Source organism: Gracilinanus agilis, chromosome 6 (assembly GCF_016433145.1).
Source record: "Gracilinanus agilis isolate LMUSP501 chromosome 6, AgileGrace, whole genome shotgun sequence".
Taxonomy (NCBI): domain Eukaryota; kingdom Metazoa; phylum Chordata; class Mammalia; order Didelphimorphia; family Didelphidae; genus Gracilinanus; species Gracilinanus agilis.
In genome coordinates, this window is record NC_058135.1 from 297,552,046 (window position 1) to 297,568,204 (window position 16,159).

Below are 16,159 nucleotides of genomic sequence, written 5' to 3' on the forward strand. Positions count from 1 at the left end.
CTGAGGGGGTAGACTGAGGGGGGAGGCTGAGGGGAGGCTGAGGGGGAGGCCGGGGGGAGGCCGGCTCTGTGCCCAGGGGGCAGTCAGGGCTGCGGCTCTCTCTGGCCGGCCAGGCTCACGCCCTCCCCTTTGCCCGCAGCCCTGAACCCTTCGCACAGCGGCCGGGTGTGCAGCACGTGGGGCAGCTTCCACTACAAGACCTTCGACGGGGACGTCTTCCAGCTCCCCGGCCTCTGCAACTACGTCCTGGCTGCGCACTGCCGGGCGGCCTATGAGGACTTCAACATCCAGCTCCGGCGCGCCCTGCTCGGGGACGCCCCCACCATCGGCCGCATCCTCATCCGGACGGAAGGGACGGTCCTGGAGATCTCCCCCAGCGCCATCCTGATCAACGGGCAACAGTGAGCCCCGGAGTCTCCCCCAGCCCCCGCGGAGCCCTGTGACTGCTAGAGCCCAGAAGGCCTCCGCTAGCGGGCCCTGAGGCCATTTTACAGAGGGGGAAACTGAGGCCCAGAGAGACTGGGAAATGCCCGGGGACACGAAGGGAGGAATAAATGGAACTGGGATTCACACTCAGCTCCTCTGACCCCTGGTCTAGCTTTTCCATCCCCAGAACTCAGGGGAAAAGCAGGTCCTTCCCTCAGGATGCCACCTGAGAGCCGGATGGGGGCTGGAGTCAGGACGACTTGAGTTCAAATCTAGCCCTGAATGCTCACTAGCTGTGTGACCCTGGGCAAGTCCCTTATCTCCTGTCTGCCTCGGTTTCCTTTACTGTAAAATGGGATGATTCTTGCACCCACACACACACCAGGGCTCTTGGGGGGCCCCAATGAGGTCCCACTGGATTTTGTGCAAAGCCTCCCTTTTACTGGGGTGATGGTGCCCCGACTTGAGGGGTGAGGAGGTTCCCCAAGTCTCCCAGCTAACCTGGGGGGGCTGCCCCTTCCGGTTCCCATCTCAGAGGAGGCCCTGCTGCCCCCCAGGCCTGGATGGAGACGGCCTGGGCAGAGGCGGGCAGGGCGGTGTGGGAGGAGGCTCGGGAGGACCCAGAGCTCGCCCAGGTCCCGGCCGTCCACTCTCCTGACGGCCGCTCTCTGGCAGGGAGCCGCTGCCCTACAGCCGCGCGGGGGTCGCCGTGGAGACGAGCAGCGGCTACGTGCGGGTCACCGTGAGGACCGTCCTGACCTTCCTGTGGAACGGGGACGACAGTGCCCTGGTAAGAGGGGCTCCTCGGGGAGCCTGGCACTGGGGGGAGCTGGCAGGGGGCGTGGGCACCCTCTCCCCACAGCCTGGCACCATCCAGGCCACAGGCTGCGGGAGCTCCTGCCCAGGAGGCGGAGATGAAGGGTGCCCTAGCGGGGTGCAGGGGCAGAGCCGGGCTCCGATCTCGTTTGCCCCCCCCCCGGGAGCCCCTCTGCCTTCCCCGGAGCCCTTGGCACCTCTGCCCTGGGGAAGTTTCTGCCAAGGGGCACAGGTCCTCTCTCCCCCGGCACCCACGGCCGCAGGGCCGAGGTCCTGAAAGAGCCAGACTGAGAAGGGGGCTCCCAGGGGCACCCGATGTTGTTCTAGGGGGGTCTGAGCCCCCCAAAGGCCAGGACCCCTCGTCCCTCCGCTGCCAGGCAGGCTCCTCCCCAGCCCCGAGCCTCTCGCCAAGCACTGCCGGCCCCAAAGGCCCAAATGAAGGGGTCTCCTGCCTGACCCCCTACCCCGGGCTTTCTCCTCAGCTGGAACTGGATGCGAAATACGCCAACAGGACGTGTGGGCTCTGCGGGGACTTCAACGGCCTCCCGATGTACAATGAGTTCTTCTCCAACAGTGAGTGGCAGCCAGACCAGCGCGGCCCCGGCCTCGGTTCCGGTGCCTAGTCATGGGGGCCCAGGGGAGCCTGGCCGTCGGGCCCTCGGGGCCGGCCTTGTTAGGAAGAGACAAGAAAGCAGCCGGTCATCCGGGGAGCCCCCGGCAGAGCGCTGCTCCCGAGCCTCGCTGAGCCCTCCACGCTCTGAGCGCCATCCTCCGGGGGGCAAAGGGGATGAGGGGCGCCCGGCGTGGGGGGCTCCCTTCCCGGCAGCAGCCCCGGCCCCCCGCTTTTCCTCTGCCCAGGCTGGGCTTCCTAAGGGGTCCGAGCTGGAGGGGCCGCAGCACGAGGGGGGCCGGGCAGCTCCAGACGGTCTGCCACAAAACTGGGCAGGGCTAGCCTGACCAGGAGCTGTGGGAAGCGACGCGCCCCAGCGCCGGCCTCCTCACGGTTCAGACGCCCACTTCCCAGAAGGGGAAACTGAGGCTCGGGAGGGGAAGGCCCCTCCTCCAGGCCCCCCGTGGTGGAGCTGGGGACCCCCAGCCCGGGGCCAGATCTGACGTCATGTCTGGGCTCCACGGGCATGATGGAGGGTCTTGGGACCCCGGGGAATCCGCCCAGCCCACCCTAGAGGAGCACCCTAGAGGAGCACCCTAGAGGAGCACCCTAGAGGAGCACCCTAGAGGAGCACCCTAGAGGAGCACAGGGTGTCTCCCAGCTCAGCTAGTCTGATGCCCCTCCTCAGGCCGTGGCCCCTGGGAGCCGGGGAGGGAGTAAGGAGGACCTCATTCTGGCCACTGGGCTGCCCGGGCCTCCGGTGACTCACAGGGCAGATTCCTGCTTAAAAGGGTTAATGAAACTGGGCCTAAATGGGGTCCAACACTTCCCGGGTGATCTCGGGCGAGCCCCCTCCCCTTCCCTTTCAGTACTGAGCAATGGGGTCAGCACCCCCTGCCCTCCCTCTTGCCCGGGCTCATTGCCCAGGCGCCCTCCCCGGAGGTTCTGACCAGCACCCCGGTGACGCTGGGAATGCCCCTGCGCCCGGCGGGTCTCCTCCCGTGGCACCGTGCCCCCCCGGCTCGCTGTGCCGTCTAATGCCTCTCCCGAGGCCCCCAAGTCCCGTGTCTCTCCTAGACGTCAGGCTGACCACTTGGCAGTTTGGGAACCTGCAGAAGTTAGATGGACCCAACGAGCAGTGCCAGGACCCCCCGGCCTCGCCCGCCAGCAACTGCACGGATGAGGTGAGGAGCCAAGTGCCCCCCGCACGCGGGCCGGGGACGCTGACCAAGGCCGTGCCCACGGGGCCCGCGGGGAGAGGCCCTCCTCCGGGCTCCAGCGGCCTGGAATGCTCTCCCTGCCTCGTCTGCTCTGGCTGGGCATCCTGCCTGGCCTTCGAATTCCACCTCTTCCAAGAAGCCCAGGAAGACCTAATGGCTGGCACGATCCCCGCCACGGGCTCCCAGGAGCTTGGCAGGTGCCCTGCTCACACCAGGCCCGGGCCAACGGCCCTTTGGCGAACCGGCACGTCCCCGAGGGTCCAACCGTGCCAACATTAGCTTTGCTTCCCCGTCAGCAGTCATCCCAGGGCCATCCGTGGAGCAGAAAACCAGCAAAAGGCCCCTGGGGGGGGGAGGGGGGGAGGGAAGGCATGGCTGGCCGGCTGGGTCATGGAGGCATGGAGGGAGGGAGGGATGATTTCTTAATGGCGCTGGAGGACTGAAAGCCCCCAGTTGGCTGGGGGGAAGCAGAAGCACCTAGAAAGGGCTCCACGTGGGAGTCTTGGGGGGGGCAGAGGCAGCTCTCAATCTGGAGGAAGGGGAGGAAGGCTTCGAGGACGGGCTGGCATGGTCAGCGGACAGAGCCTGCCCTGGCCCTGCAAAGACCAGCTCAAGAAGGGTCCTGGGAGAGCCCGGAGAGCCCGGGACGGTGGGGTTTCCCGGGAGGGGGGCCCCGGCCCCCTCTATCGAGCCCACTTGTGCTCCTCTCGTGTCGCAGATTCAGAGGCGTCCTGGTGGGGGCGGGCTGGGGGCTGGGGAAGCCTGCAGTGAGCATGAAGCCCCTTCCCCTCCCCGGGCTGCCTCAGTTTCCTCCCTGTGAGCCGCTCTGTTTCGGAGCACTGGCCGCCCAGGCCGCTCACTGGCCCCGCCGGGCATGTCCTCCAGGAGAGCAGCTGCCTGAGCGTCCTGAACGGCCCGGCCTTCGCGGGGTGCCACCCGCTGGTGGATCCGCGGCCCTACGTGGAGGCCTGCGTGCAGGACCTCTGTGCGTGCCGAGAAGCCAAGCAGTCGTCGTGCCTCTGTGCCACCTTCTCGGAGTACTCCCGGCAGTGCGCCCATGCAGGCGGGCAGCCCCTGGACTGGCGGAGCCAGAACCTGTGCGGTGAGTGCCGAGTCCTCGGCCCGGGACTCCTTAAACGGACGTTTATTGGCGCCGTTTGTGCCCGGCCTCGAGAGGGTGCCAGGGAGGCCCTCAGGGAGCGGGCAGGCTGGCCAGGGTTAGACCTACCCACGCTGGAGGACTCCGTACGCCACAGCCAGGACTATGGGAGGTCTGAGGGCAAAGGGAAAGGCTGCAGGGAAGGCTTCCTGGAGGAGGTGGGCTGTGTAGGCTGTGAGGCAGAGGGCGACCATTCTGGCCTTTGGGGAGCGTCTGAGCGTAGGTGCGCAGGCAGGAGGCGTGCGGGTGCCCAGGGCTACCGAGGGAAGGGAGGGAGGAATATAAAGGGGAAGGAGGAAGGGAGGGACGAGGCCCCAGATTGTGGCAGGCCTGGAATGTTAATTCTCCAGGACACAGGATCGTGGAGCCCGAGAGGTCAGGGCCCATTTTAGAGATGAGGAAGCTGAGGCTCAGAGGGAGACGGGGCCTGGCCAAGGCCACAAGGGTGGGAAATAGAAGAACCAGAGTCCAAACTCTGTCACGTAGGTGTCCCATGACACAAGCTTGTGCCTCGGTTTCCCCATTGCAGGCAAGACGTGCCCTTCCAACATGCAGTACCAGGAGTGCGGCTCCCCTTGTGTGGACAGCTGCTCCAACCCCGAGCGGTCCCAGCTCTGCGAGGACCACTGTGTGGACGGCTGCTTCTGCCCCCCAGGCAAGCCTGCCCTGGCCATGAAGCCGCCCCACCCCCCAGGCCTGCCCGGAGCGCCCGGCATTGGCACAGAGCGCTCTGGCACCCCCGCCTCAGCGCAGGGCATCCGCGGTGGGTGGGAGGGGCCTGAGGAGAACGAGTGACCCGGAGAATGGCAGGAGAGCCCCTGCTGTGTGCCAGGCGGGCACCACGGCCTCAGCCGTCCCATGGGGGGGTAGCCTTCCTCTGCTTGGCCCCAGTGGGGAGAACGAGGAGCCGGGGGTGACCCTGGGAAGATTCGCCCAGCAAGGAGGAGAGGAGCTGCCCCAAAGCCGGGGGGACTGGCCCGGCCAGGGTGAGCTTCCCCCCCCCTTGGGGGCGTCATGGAGGGGACTCCCGGGCAGCCTGGAGGGCTCTCCCAGGGCTGGGATCCCGGCCTTGGCTCCAGGCGCTGAGCTGGGACCCGTCCAGACCCACAGAGACGCTGCTGCCCCGGGAACGAGGGGACGAGGCTGCTCCCAGCATCCTCTTCGGATCGTTTTACCGCCTTTGGGGGCGCCTCGTGCAGCTCCCCCTCGGCTGGGAGCCCGGCTCAGGCGTGGCCCATCCCTGACTCCAGACCCGCCGCCTGTCTCCGCAGGGACCGTCCTGGATGACATCGAGGGCCAGGGCTGCGTGCCCCGGAGCCGCTGCCACTGCACCCACGAGGGCCGCTCCTACCAGCCCGGAGCCTCCTTCTCCACGCGCTGCCGCTCCTGGTAACTGCCCTCGGCCCCCCGGGCCGCCCCGAGCTCCTCCCGCACGGGGTCCCTGCGGCCCCGCTCTGACCACTGACCTGCCCGTCTCCTCTGGTTCCCTCCAGCACCTGCCTTTCAGGCCTCTGGCAATGCGAGGAACTCCCGTGCCCAGGTACGTGCTCGGTGGACGGCGGGTCCCACATCACCACCTTCGACCAGAAGCGTTACAACGTCCACGGGGACTGCAGCTACGTCTTGTCCAAGGTGACGGGGGCGCGAGAAGGGGGGCCCGCGAGGAAAGAGCGGGCGGGAGGGGGTGAGCCGGGCAGGGAGGGAGAGCGCCTCCCCGGGGACCCAGGCCCCCACTCTGTGGCATCATCGAGGGGTCCACGTGGAAGTCGCGTGGCCCCGCTGAGCATCGGGGACCTCCTCTGCCCAGTGTGGCCTCGGAGGGCACTTCCTCCCCGGCTGAGGCTCGGGACCTGCCTGGGAGGAGCTGGGGTGCTGGGGCACTGGGCATGAGGCTGGCACCCACACTGGCTCTCTGCCACTCACAAGGGACGCCCCTCTGGCACTCTCCCCCATCAGACATGTGCGGATGCCGCCTTCACCCTCCTGGGGGAGCTGCGCAAGTGCGGCCTGACGGACAACGAGAACTGCCTCAAGTCGGTGACGCTGAACCTGAACGGGGGCGAGACGGTACGTGGGCACCGAGGAGTGGCAGGAGCGTCCCCCCAGGGCAGCGCCGCTCCTTAGGGCATCGGGACAGAGCTCATGCAGCCCAACTCCCTCATTTTACAAAGGGAGAAACTGAGGCCCCAAGGCACTCACCTAGGGTCCCTCTGACCCCTCTGACTCCCTTTGGGGCCTGCAGGAGGGGCTCCTCTGCCTGGCATCTTCTTGGCGTTCGGGGGGGCTCTCTCAGCCCCTCCGGCTCCAGGCAGCCTCCCTCCTCTCTTGGGCCTGACTGCGGGGGAGGCGGGTCCCCTCGTCTCCCACCACCCTGAGGCTGCCTGAGGTTGCCCGTCCCTGGGCCAGGGGGGCCTTTCCCTCGTCCACTTCCTCCCGCTCTCTGGCCAGGCCCTTTAGGGCACAAGCAGGAGTGTCGAGGGCCAGGGAAGGGCCCTGAATGCCTGTCCTAGGAAAGCACATGGAAGGACGAAGGTGGGAAGAAGCCCAGAAAGTGCTGTGCTGCGGAGAGGGGCTCCCCTTGTTCTGTTTGGCCCTGGAGGGAAGACCCAGGAGCCCTGGGGGGGGGGGCAGAGGGGAGGAAAGAGGCGCCCGGAGCAACTTCAGGAGAGAGCCATGTGCCAGCGGAACTAGGGGCCGAGGGTGGCAGAGTGCTGGACCGGCCGCCTCGGACGCCTCTCTGGGGTCCAGAGACCCTGGGGGTGACCGGGCCGGGCCTTGTCTTCCACCAGGTCATTTGGGTCCAGTCCAACGGGGCCGTGTTTGTGAACTCCATCTACTCCCAGCTGCCCCTCTCGGCAGGTAGGTGCCCCTGTGCCCAGAAGCCCCGGGCCTGCAGGGAGTGGCTGGCAGCCCCGCAGCCCACCGGCCTTGAGGCAGAATGGGCCCCCCCTGCCATCCCACGCAGTGAGCCCTCCTGCCCGGTGGGAGACTGCCTGCGTCCGGCGGGGTCACGGCCACCACTTCAAGGGGCTTCTTTACGCTTGGCCTCGGATCGAGCCGCTCCAGGGCCGGTGGGCACACAGGAGCCCAGCTTGGCATCGGCATCCTGGTTCTCCCTCGAGCCGAGAGGAGCGGCCAGCGGGGCCTTCCCGACCGGCCGGGGTTCTGTTGTCCATATGGGGCACTCAGAGCTGGGGGGGTTCCTGGCCCCCTGGTCAGCCAGTTCTTGGCAAGCAGAGCAGGAGCAGCTCTGGGGCCGTCACCGCCGCCACACTGGGGCATCGCGGCTCACAGCCTCTGCTGGGGTCACAGGAGAGGAGCAAGGGCGGCCCTCGGCTCACCAGAGACCAGGGAGAGGCCGAGGCCCCCCCTGCTCACCTGGCCGGCCCCCCTGTGTCCACTGCAGCCAACGTCACCATATTCCAGCCCTCCACCTACTTCGTCCTGGTCCACGCCGCCTTCGGCCTGCTTCTGCAGATCCAGCTGGTGCCCATCATGCAGCTGTCTGTGCAGCTGGATCCCTCCTTCCGGGGCCAGATGTGCGGTGAGGACCCGCCGCCCCCCGCCCTGAGTGCTAGACCCCAGCCGGGAGGGTGGGGGGCTCCCTTCCTCCCTCCTCTGCCATGCCAGCCTCTCACTCCCCCAGGTGGGCACGGATGCCCTCTGTGGTCTCTCTTCAGACTGCCTGCTCACGTCCACAGAGGGCACAGGCTCCTGTAGGGGCAGGCACTTCTTCTGAGCCCCCCGTGCTGTCCCCCAGGCCTGTGTGGAAACTTCAACCAGAACCAGGCGGATGATTTCACGGCCATCAGTGGGGTGGTGGAAGGGACGGGAGCGGCCTTTGCCAACACCTGGAAGACCCAGGCCAACTGTGCCAACGTCAAGAACAGCTTCGAGAACCCCTGCTCCCTCAGCGTCGAAAATGGTAGCCGGGCCTCGTGGGCCCTCTTAGAGGGTGCCCCGGGGGGACGCCAGAGCCCAGGGCAGGGGCAGGGCCTCCATTAGGGATCTCCCTGGGAGAAGGGGCCAGGGAAGCGGAGTCAGCTGGGGACGCTGGGGAAGCTCAGGGCCAGGAGGACCGGTGGGGAGACTGCTGGGGGACAGGGAGGGGAAGGGGCTTCGGGGAATGGGGCCCCGGTCCCTGAGCACCTTTGGGGAGTGGGTCCCTCCCGCATCCTGGCACCCAAAGAGTGGCCCCGTGCTCAGTCTGGGGCCGAGCCTCACCCGGAAGGGGTAATAAAGTAGCCTCCCCCTCGCACCTCCCCAGAAAACTATGCCCAGCACTGGTGCTTCCTGCTGATGGACCCCAATGCCACCTTCTCCCAATGCCACTCCACCGTGAGCCCTGCGCCCTACTACACGGTAGGTCAGCCCGGAGAGGCCCTTTCGTCCAGCCCTGGCCCCTGTCAGGGAAAGGCCTCCGGGGGATCAAGGCCTAATAATGAGCCTCTCCCCCACCTCAGCAAGCTCCCAGGGCCCTTGGGCCAAGCCCTCCTCTCCACCGGCCATTGTGGGTCTTTGTGGGGTGATCAGACCCAGCCCCTGGACCTCCCACACCTGCTTAAAATGTGCCCATCTCAGGCAGGAACAGAGGGAAGGAGAGCCGGCACAGGGAGGATGGGGTGGCATTTGGGCCAGGCATCCCAGCAAGGACCACCCTGGCTGACAGGGCCCAGTTTTAGCCACTCCCCCATCCCAGGAGCACCCCACAAGGCTCCTGGGGCCACCAAGGCTCTTCTCTGCTCCCCAGAACTGCATGTTCGACACGTGCAACTGTGAGAAGAGCGAGGACTGTCTGTGTGCAGCGCTATCTGCCTACGTGCGAGCCTGCGCTGCCCAGGGAGTGCTGCTGAGCGGCTGGAGGTCCGGAGTCTGTAGTAAGTGGGCAGTAAGGAGCTGCCATTGCTGGAGCCACCCAAGACTGGGCAAACATCGTGCACACGTCACTCAAAATTCTCATAACAGCCCCAGGAGGCAGGAGAGCCAAGGCTGAGAGGCTGCAAGGAGGTTCATGCCAGAGGCACACCTTGAACTCAGGTCTTCCTGAGTCCTTCAGGGTGCCCAGCGGCCTCTGGTGCGGCAGGGAATGAGGGCTCTGGGCCTGGTGGCTGAGGATGCCATGAGCCCCGGACAGGCTGCTTAAGGGGAGTCAGGAGATCCCAGGCCTGCCTTTGCCCCCAACTTGCTGAGTGACCTTGGGGCAGTCCCTTCCCTTCTGGGACCCTTCCAGAATTCTAACATTTAGTGCTCAAAGCCTTCTAAAAGGGCACCAGCCCAAACTTGTCCTTTTACAACAGGGAAACCGAGAACAGAAATACTGACTCAGGTTTCCCATAAGTTGGAAAGTCAACACTTGAACCCAGGACATCCCCCTTTAAACGCAAAACTCTTACCCCCTGCCTCCAACTGACTCATCCTTTCTTTTAAAGGGGCTAATAACAATGGCCTGACATCACAGGGTCACTGTGGGCTGGGCTTCTTTGTGGCCAGAGACGGAGGGACAGTCAGGCAGGAGATGGAGCAGAGCCCCAGGGGCCCCTCAGGCAGGGGGGATGGAGCAGAGCCCTCAGACCCCCATTCGGCCCCGAGTTTCTCAGGTCCCCATTTCTCCCTCCCCTTCAGCCAAGTACATGGACAGCTGCCCAAACTCCCTGAGCTACAGCTATGTGGTGGAGTCGTGCCAGCCCACCTGCCGTTCCCTAAGTGACCCCGACGTCACCTGCAGTGTCCAATTCAGTCCCGTGGATGGCTGCGTCTGCCCGCGGGACACCTACCTCAATGACGCAGGCCAGTGCGTGCCAGCCTCCAAGTGCCCATGCTACTTTAAGGGCGTCATGGTGGCACTGGAAGAAACCATCCGGGAGAACGGCATCGTGTGGTGAGAAGGCCTCGGTGGGCCCTGGGAGCCCAGGGAGGGAGGCCGGGGGCCGAGGCAGCCCCTCCCCTGGCCAAGGGCAGAAAGGACCCATCGTTAGGGACGTGGCCACGGCGTGTGTCACCGGAGCTCAGAGCCCTCAGAGGCGGCGGGTGAGGGGCCGTCGCCCCCTTTTACAGCTAGCAATGCTGAGGTCCAGGGCAGGGACAGAATCAAGCGGCCAGTGTAAGGCAGGATCTGGCCTCCTGACTCCCAGCTCGGGGCTCCCTCCATCCTTCCTGTGGCTTCTCGGCAGCTTGTGCAGTCATGACGCTGCTGGGCAAGGCCCGCTGAAGGCAGCTGCCAGGGCGGCCACAAATGGGGAGCCCCCCCCCACACGTGCGCATGCACACGCACACGCACACGCACACGCACCAGCATCCTGAGGGACGGTCAGAAAACTTTGCATGCAGAAAGTAGAGCTTCGTCAGAGTTTAGAAGGAAACTGAGGATTCTGAAGAAGCAGAGGCGAGGGGAGGATGGATTCCGGGGCGAGGGGGATGCAGGTACAAAGTCTTGGAGGTGAGAGATGACCTCCTGTGGGAGGAAGAGGAGGAAGGCGCTCTCAGCAGAGCCCCCTCCCCGTCCCCCGGGCAGGAAGGGAGGGCGCATGGAACAGGGCCGGGAAGGTGAGTCAAATGCTAAGCAGAGGATTTCCCACTTTAGCCGGGGGTCCGAGGGGAGCCCCTGGGCTTACTGAAGGAGACGGGTGCCAGGGTGAGGCCTGGGCTTCAGGAAGGCCACTTTGGCATGGAGTGGAGGCTGGACAGCGGAGGAGAGGTCTTGAGTCTGGGAATGAGGCGAGTGTGCGTGGGTGAGGCTCAGGGAAGGCGGGCATTGCCCGGACTTGGCCGCGGGTTGGCCCTGGGCACAGGACGCAGCAGAGGGTCAGGGATGACGGTCCAAAGGAGCAAGAGGAGAGCGAGGGCCACCGGGGTTCGGGGTGAGATCTCTGAGGCGCCTGCAGCTGCAGTGCCACTGACCCTGCCTCTCGCTCCTAGTTCTTGCTCCAGTGGGAAGCTGAGCTGCTTCGGAGTCATGGATGCCAGCCCAGGTACCAGGCTTCTTTCCTCCTTCTTGGCCCCTGCTCCCTCCTACTGTCCCAAGCTTCTCTGGCCAGAGCTGCCCAGAGGGGTCCTGGGCAGCCGGCCTTCCTGGGAGAAGATACCAAGTAGAGACGCCCCTTCCTGGGCCTGGGCTGCCCATGCACTGCTCAGGAAGGCCTTCCGCCCGGCAAGACAGGCCGCATCCAGCCGTGCCCCTTGCCCAGAGCAAGCAGAGCCTCGAGGGCCCACCTGACCCCATCCTCTTCCTCTTGCTCCCCCTCCCCAGTGTGCAGGGCTCCCATGATCTACCTGGACTGCAACAACGCCTCGGCAGGGACCCCAGGGGCCGAGTGCCAGAAAAGTTGTGACACCCTGGATGTGGCCTGTGTGAGTGGGGCAGGTTGGGTGCCGTGTTGGAGGCAGCCAGGAGGCCTGGCGCTCGTCTATGGGGGCTTCCTGCCAAGAGGAGCTTCTGAGGGCTGAGAGGTGTCTCGGGGAGCTCGAGAGGCCGCTGTGGAAGGCAGAGAGACTCCCTTGTGGGGGCCGTCCCTGTGGGGGCTGCTCACCCATGCATGGAGGTGATGAGACGATCGCCAAGGGCCTCCCGGTTCTGTTTCTGGGGCTCCTGGAACTTCCAGGGGGCTGAGGATGGGCCAGGGCCACTTAAGATTGTGGCAGCCAGAAGCTCCCGGGGCCAGGGAAGCTCGGGGCCCCTGGTTTTCCGTCTACAAAACCTGGAGGCTCTGGGTCTAGGTGCCCAAGAGCCGCGCCCTTGGGGGGCGCCTCCCCTCGGGATCCCCAGCCCTCCCAAGTGCCCAGAGGGCGAGAGGCTCCCCTTGCTCGGGCCAGGGCCAGGCAGGTCCTCGGTTAAATGGATCTTGGGGGTGGGCTAGGCTGCGTCAGTCACCGGCGTGTCAGCCTCATGCCGGAAGGGATCCCACGACTCGGGGACGGAGGAGGGTGGGGGAACGGGAGTCGGGGGTCGCGGCCCGCCGGGCCTGTCAAACAGCGGCAGGGAAGTGCCGTGGCCCCGTCGTCCACTCACGGTCCTGTTTGGAACAGTACAACACCCAGTGTGTGTCCGGCTGCGTCTGCCCCAACGGTCTGGTGAAGGATGGACACGGCGGCTGCGTGAAGGCAGAAGACTGCCCCTGCGTTCACAACGAGGCCTCCTACCAGCCAGGGGAAACCATCCGAGTGGACTGCAACAACTGGTAGGCAGCCGTGGAGAGAATCGGGCCGGAGGGGGCCCAGGGAGCCCGAGGTGGGCAGGAAGGAAGGAGGCTGAGAGGCCGTCGGGTCTGACTTCTTCACTTTGAACACAATACTGAGTCCAGACAGGGTTGCACAGCGAGTCCAAGGCAGGACTCGAACCCAGGTCTTGGCCTCTCTGGGGAGCTCACTAACTAGCAGCCATGAGGGTCAGGGAAGGGAATGCAGGAGCAGCAGCAGTTGGGGAGGCCTCCCGGAGGAGGAGGCTGAGACTTGTGCCGGGTGCCAACAGCCAGGCTCTAAGGATGGGCATGCTGGGGGGAATCAGCTGTTCTTTTGCCAACTCTCACCCCTCAGCACCTGCAGAAACCGGCGGTGGGAGTGCACCCAAGCCCTGTGCCTAGGCACGTGCTCCGTGTACGGGGACGGGCACTTCATCACCTTCGATGGCGAGCGCTATGGCTTCGAGGGGAGCTGCGAGTACACCCTGGCCCAGGTGGGGAGCCCGTCCTCTCCCTCCTGCCCTCGGAGGCCACTTGAGCACTCGGGCCTCACGAGCCCCTCTCCTGCCCCTCTCCCTCCAGGACTACTGCGGCGGGAGCACCAGCACCAACGGCTCCTTCCGAGTGATCACCGAGAACATTCCGTGCGGCACCACGGGTGTCACCTGCTCCAAGGCCATCAAAGTGTTCCTCGGGGTGAGCGGAGGGGCCCACGTGCCCCGAGCCCTGCCCCAGCTCCCCGAGAGGGAGCCAAGACTGGCGGGCATTCCCCCATGGCACCATGGGGTCTTCCCAGCCCCTCCAGGAAAGCTCCAGGGGCACGTCCTTCCTCCTCGGGCCAGTTCTGGGGGCTGGGAGGCCTGGGCACATCCTCAGACTCCCTCAAGGGCTCCTGGCCTCTGACTGGCACTCTCTTGCCCCTGGCACTCCATCCTGGGCACCTTGTCTGTGCCCTGACCTCCCTCTCCCATTGGGGGTCAGCCTGATGGACTAAGGACCCTCTTCACTTCCTTCCGATGCGGGTTTCTCTGGGCTTTGGCCTCAGTTGGCCTGTTTGCGCTGGCCCTACCTCCACTGGCCCAGGGGGCGAATCCATCTCCCATAACTGCTCTCCAGGATCCCGTTCTGGCCAAGTCCAGCCCCGAGTAGCTCGGTGGTGGGTGACGTGCAAGAGTTTGGCAACAGCTGGAAGATCTCCCCGTCCTGCCCGGACGCCGTCTCCCCCAGGGACCCCTGCACCGCCAACCCTTACCGCAAGGCCTGGGCCCTAGAAGACTCCGGGGGGCACGGAGCTCCTGGGGCAGGGGAGCCAGCAGCTGGCACTGACTCTGGTGCCCCCCGCCTGCCTCTCTTTCCAGGGAACCGAGCTGATATTCAACGAGGGTGTCGTGAAGGTAGTGGAGAGAGGGCCGGGCAAGGAGGTCCCCTACAAGATCCACTCCAGAGGCATCTACCTGGTCCTGGAGACCCTGGCAGGCCTGGTCCTGATGTGGGACCGCCAAACCAGCATCTTCATTAAGCTGCACCAGCGCTACAAGGTCGGGCTGGCCGCCTCTGACCCACCTTCCGGGTCCTGGTGCCCGGGGAGGGCCTGGCTCCGTCTCCGGCCAGCTGCAGGGCCCCGGGAAGCCCCACGCTCTCTCTGGGCCTCCATTTCCCCATCTGTAGAATGGTCCCCATAAACACTTGCACTCTGGATCCTATGGGCCTGTTGTGAGTCCCCAGGTTCAGTTTCCTCTTGGGTTAAAAGGGGGCACGATCTGGGGGTCTCCACCTAGCCCCGCTGCCTGCCAAGGGTCACACCCAACAAAAATCTCCATCCAGGCCTTAGGGTTGGTGGCTCTCCTGAGTCCCCCCTGCCTGCCACAGCAGCCATCTCCAGCCCCCCACCCCAGCCGGGGGTCCCTGCCTTCCGTCCACAGAGCCTAGGAGACGTTGGTGTCCTGTCATCCCCCCGAGGGGCCCTCCAGCGGGTGTGGCCCACCCATTTGGGCTGGCCTCTCTGCAGTTGGGCAGCCTGGGTCTAGGACGCCCCACAGCGAAAACTCGGCTCCAGACAAGGGCCTCAAGTGCCACCATCTCCCCCCCCCCCATTTCTGTGTGCAGGGGAAGGTCTGTGGGCTCTGCGGGAACTACGACGACAACAGCGTCAACGACTTCACCACCAGGAGCCTCTCGGTGGTGGGCGACGTGCAAGAGTTTGGCAACAGCTGGAAGATCTCCCTGTCCTGCCCGGACGCCGTCTCCCCCAGGGACCCCTGCACCGCCAACCCTTACCGCAAGGCCTGGGCCCAGAAGCAGTGCAGCCTCATCAACAGCGACGTCTTTGCCGCCTGCCACTCTCAGGTACTTCGAGGGGACGCCAGCTCTGTCCTCTGGGCAGGAGATGTGCCCGATCAGGGCCCCGGGGCGGGATGGTCCCCGTGGCAGCCCTCCTTGGCCATGGGCCACCACCAGGCCTTCCCATTCCTGCCCAAACAGGCTTCCTTGGTCTGGGCTTCCTGGGGTCACCCCTCTGTTCCCCAGCCTCCCGGGGCTCCCTCTGCCTCCTAAACACACCCACTGCCCAGCTCCCATGATTCCCGTCCCTTGTTGTCACTTGTTCGCATCTCCAGCCAAACCAAATGGCTCACCAGCCTGTTGTTCCTGTCTTGTCTCCCCTGGTCCCCCTGCCATGGCTCATGTTAGCCCCTGAGCTGGGATACGTGTGCGAGGGCAGGACTGGGGCAGCCTGGCCTACAGGAGAAAGCCCTGAACTTTTGAATCCTGCATCCAGCAGTTACGTGCCTCCTGTGGTGCCTCAGTGGCCCAACCTGTAAAATGGAACAATAACCCCGGCACCCCCAATCTCACAGGGCTGCCGTGGGGTTCCCATGACGATGGGGCCTGAGAAACAAGAGGGGGAGGGTTCGTCCTCCTCAGAGCGCCATAGATACGTCAGCTGGGTTTCTCGTGGATGTCTGCTGATGCTGCCCGGCTTGGCATGGAGGGGAAGGGGGTTCCATGCCAGTCAAGGGGCCCTGCCTGCTCCAGGGCCCTTCAAGCCATTGGCGCTTTCCTCTGTTCCTTTCCCTCCACGGCTGCCCCTGAAGGTCCTCTCTCAGGCCTGGTTGGACAGATTGTGCTGCTCCTCGGGCTGGGGGTTGGAGCCTCGGAGCCTCCCAGCCTGCTCGGGCCTGGGCTCGCCCGCCCCAATTAAGGGCCCATCATACACAGGCCCCGGGCCGCAGCTCGGATGTCCTTTAGACAAGACAGCCCCAGCCAGGTGTGATGGACGAGGGCTGGGCAGGGAGGCCCCAGGTCACAGGACCCAGGCTAGGCCCACCCATTGGTGGGTGTCTGAGAGCTGCGGAACAGACAAAGCTCTGGGCCAGGCCCGGGGGCAGAAAGATAGTATGTGGTCCAGGTCATCGGGGAGCGTCTGCTGCCCAGAACGGTACCCGGTACAGGGTATGGGCCGGGCAAAAGAGGATGAAAGGCGGGTGGCAATGGCAGTGATGGAGCCCAGGGAGGGCTTCTGAGAAGGCAGGAGCGGAGGGGCAAGCCCGCGGGAGGGGGTCAGGGGGCTCAGCTCCTCTTCTCTGCCAGGTGGACTCCACCAAATACTACGAGGCCTGCGTGTCAGATGCGTGCGCCTGTGACTCTGGCGGAGACTGTGAGTGCTTCTGCACAGCTGTGGCGGCCTATGCGCAGGCCTGCAATGATATGGGTGTCTGCGTGTCCTGGAGGAAGCCTGATGTCTGTCGTGAGTCAG

General features: G+C 65.4%; 1 protein-coding gene across 1 annotated transcript in view; it reads left to right on the top strand.

The window, feature by feature from the left end:
• Nucleotides 1-16,159, top strand: part of MUC5B (mucin 5B, oligomeric mucus/gel-forming) — a 41,118-nt gene that overhangs the window by 6,808 nt on the left and 18,151 nt on the right. Inside the window, exons 3-25 of the mRNA XM_044682087.1 lie at nt 84-401; nt 1,102-1,216; nt 1,725-1,815; nt 2,930-3,036; nt 3,958-4,174; nt 4,761-4,886; nt 5,503-5,620; nt 5,725-5,863; nt 6,188-6,298; nt 7,021-7,090; nt 7,638-7,775; nt 7,992-8,156; nt 8,499-8,593; nt 8,982-9,108; nt 9,854-10,109; nt 11,147-11,199; nt 11,478-11,578; nt 12,254-12,405; nt 12,761-12,899; nt 12,988-13,101; nt 13,764-13,943; nt 14,512-14,751; nt 15,994-16,150. Of these exons, the coding sequence (XP_044538022.1) occupies nt 84-401; nt 1,102-1,216; nt 1,725-1,815; nt 2,930-3,036; nt 3,958-4,174; nt 4,761-4,886; nt 5,503-5,620; nt 5,725-5,863; nt 6,188-6,298; nt 7,021-7,090; nt 7,638-7,775; nt 7,992-8,156; nt 8,499-8,593; nt 8,982-9,108; nt 9,854-10,109; nt 11,147-11,199; nt 11,478-11,578; nt 12,254-12,405; nt 12,761-12,899; nt 12,988-13,101; nt 13,764-13,943; nt 14,512-14,751; nt 15,994-16,150 (3,329 nt within the window). The remainder of the gene's footprint in view (nt 1-83; nt 402-1,101; nt 1,217-1,724; nt 1,816-2,929; nt 3,037-3,957; nt 4,175-4,760; nt 4,887-5,502; nt 5,621-5,724; nt 5,864-6,187; nt 6,299-7,020; nt 7,091-7,637; nt 7,776-7,991; nt 8,157-8,498; nt 8,594-8,981; nt 9,109-9,853; nt 10,110-11,146; nt 11,200-11,477; nt 11,579-12,253; nt 12,406-12,760; nt 12,900-12,987; nt 13,102-13,763; nt 13,944-14,511; nt 14,752-15,993; nt 16,151-16,159) is intronic.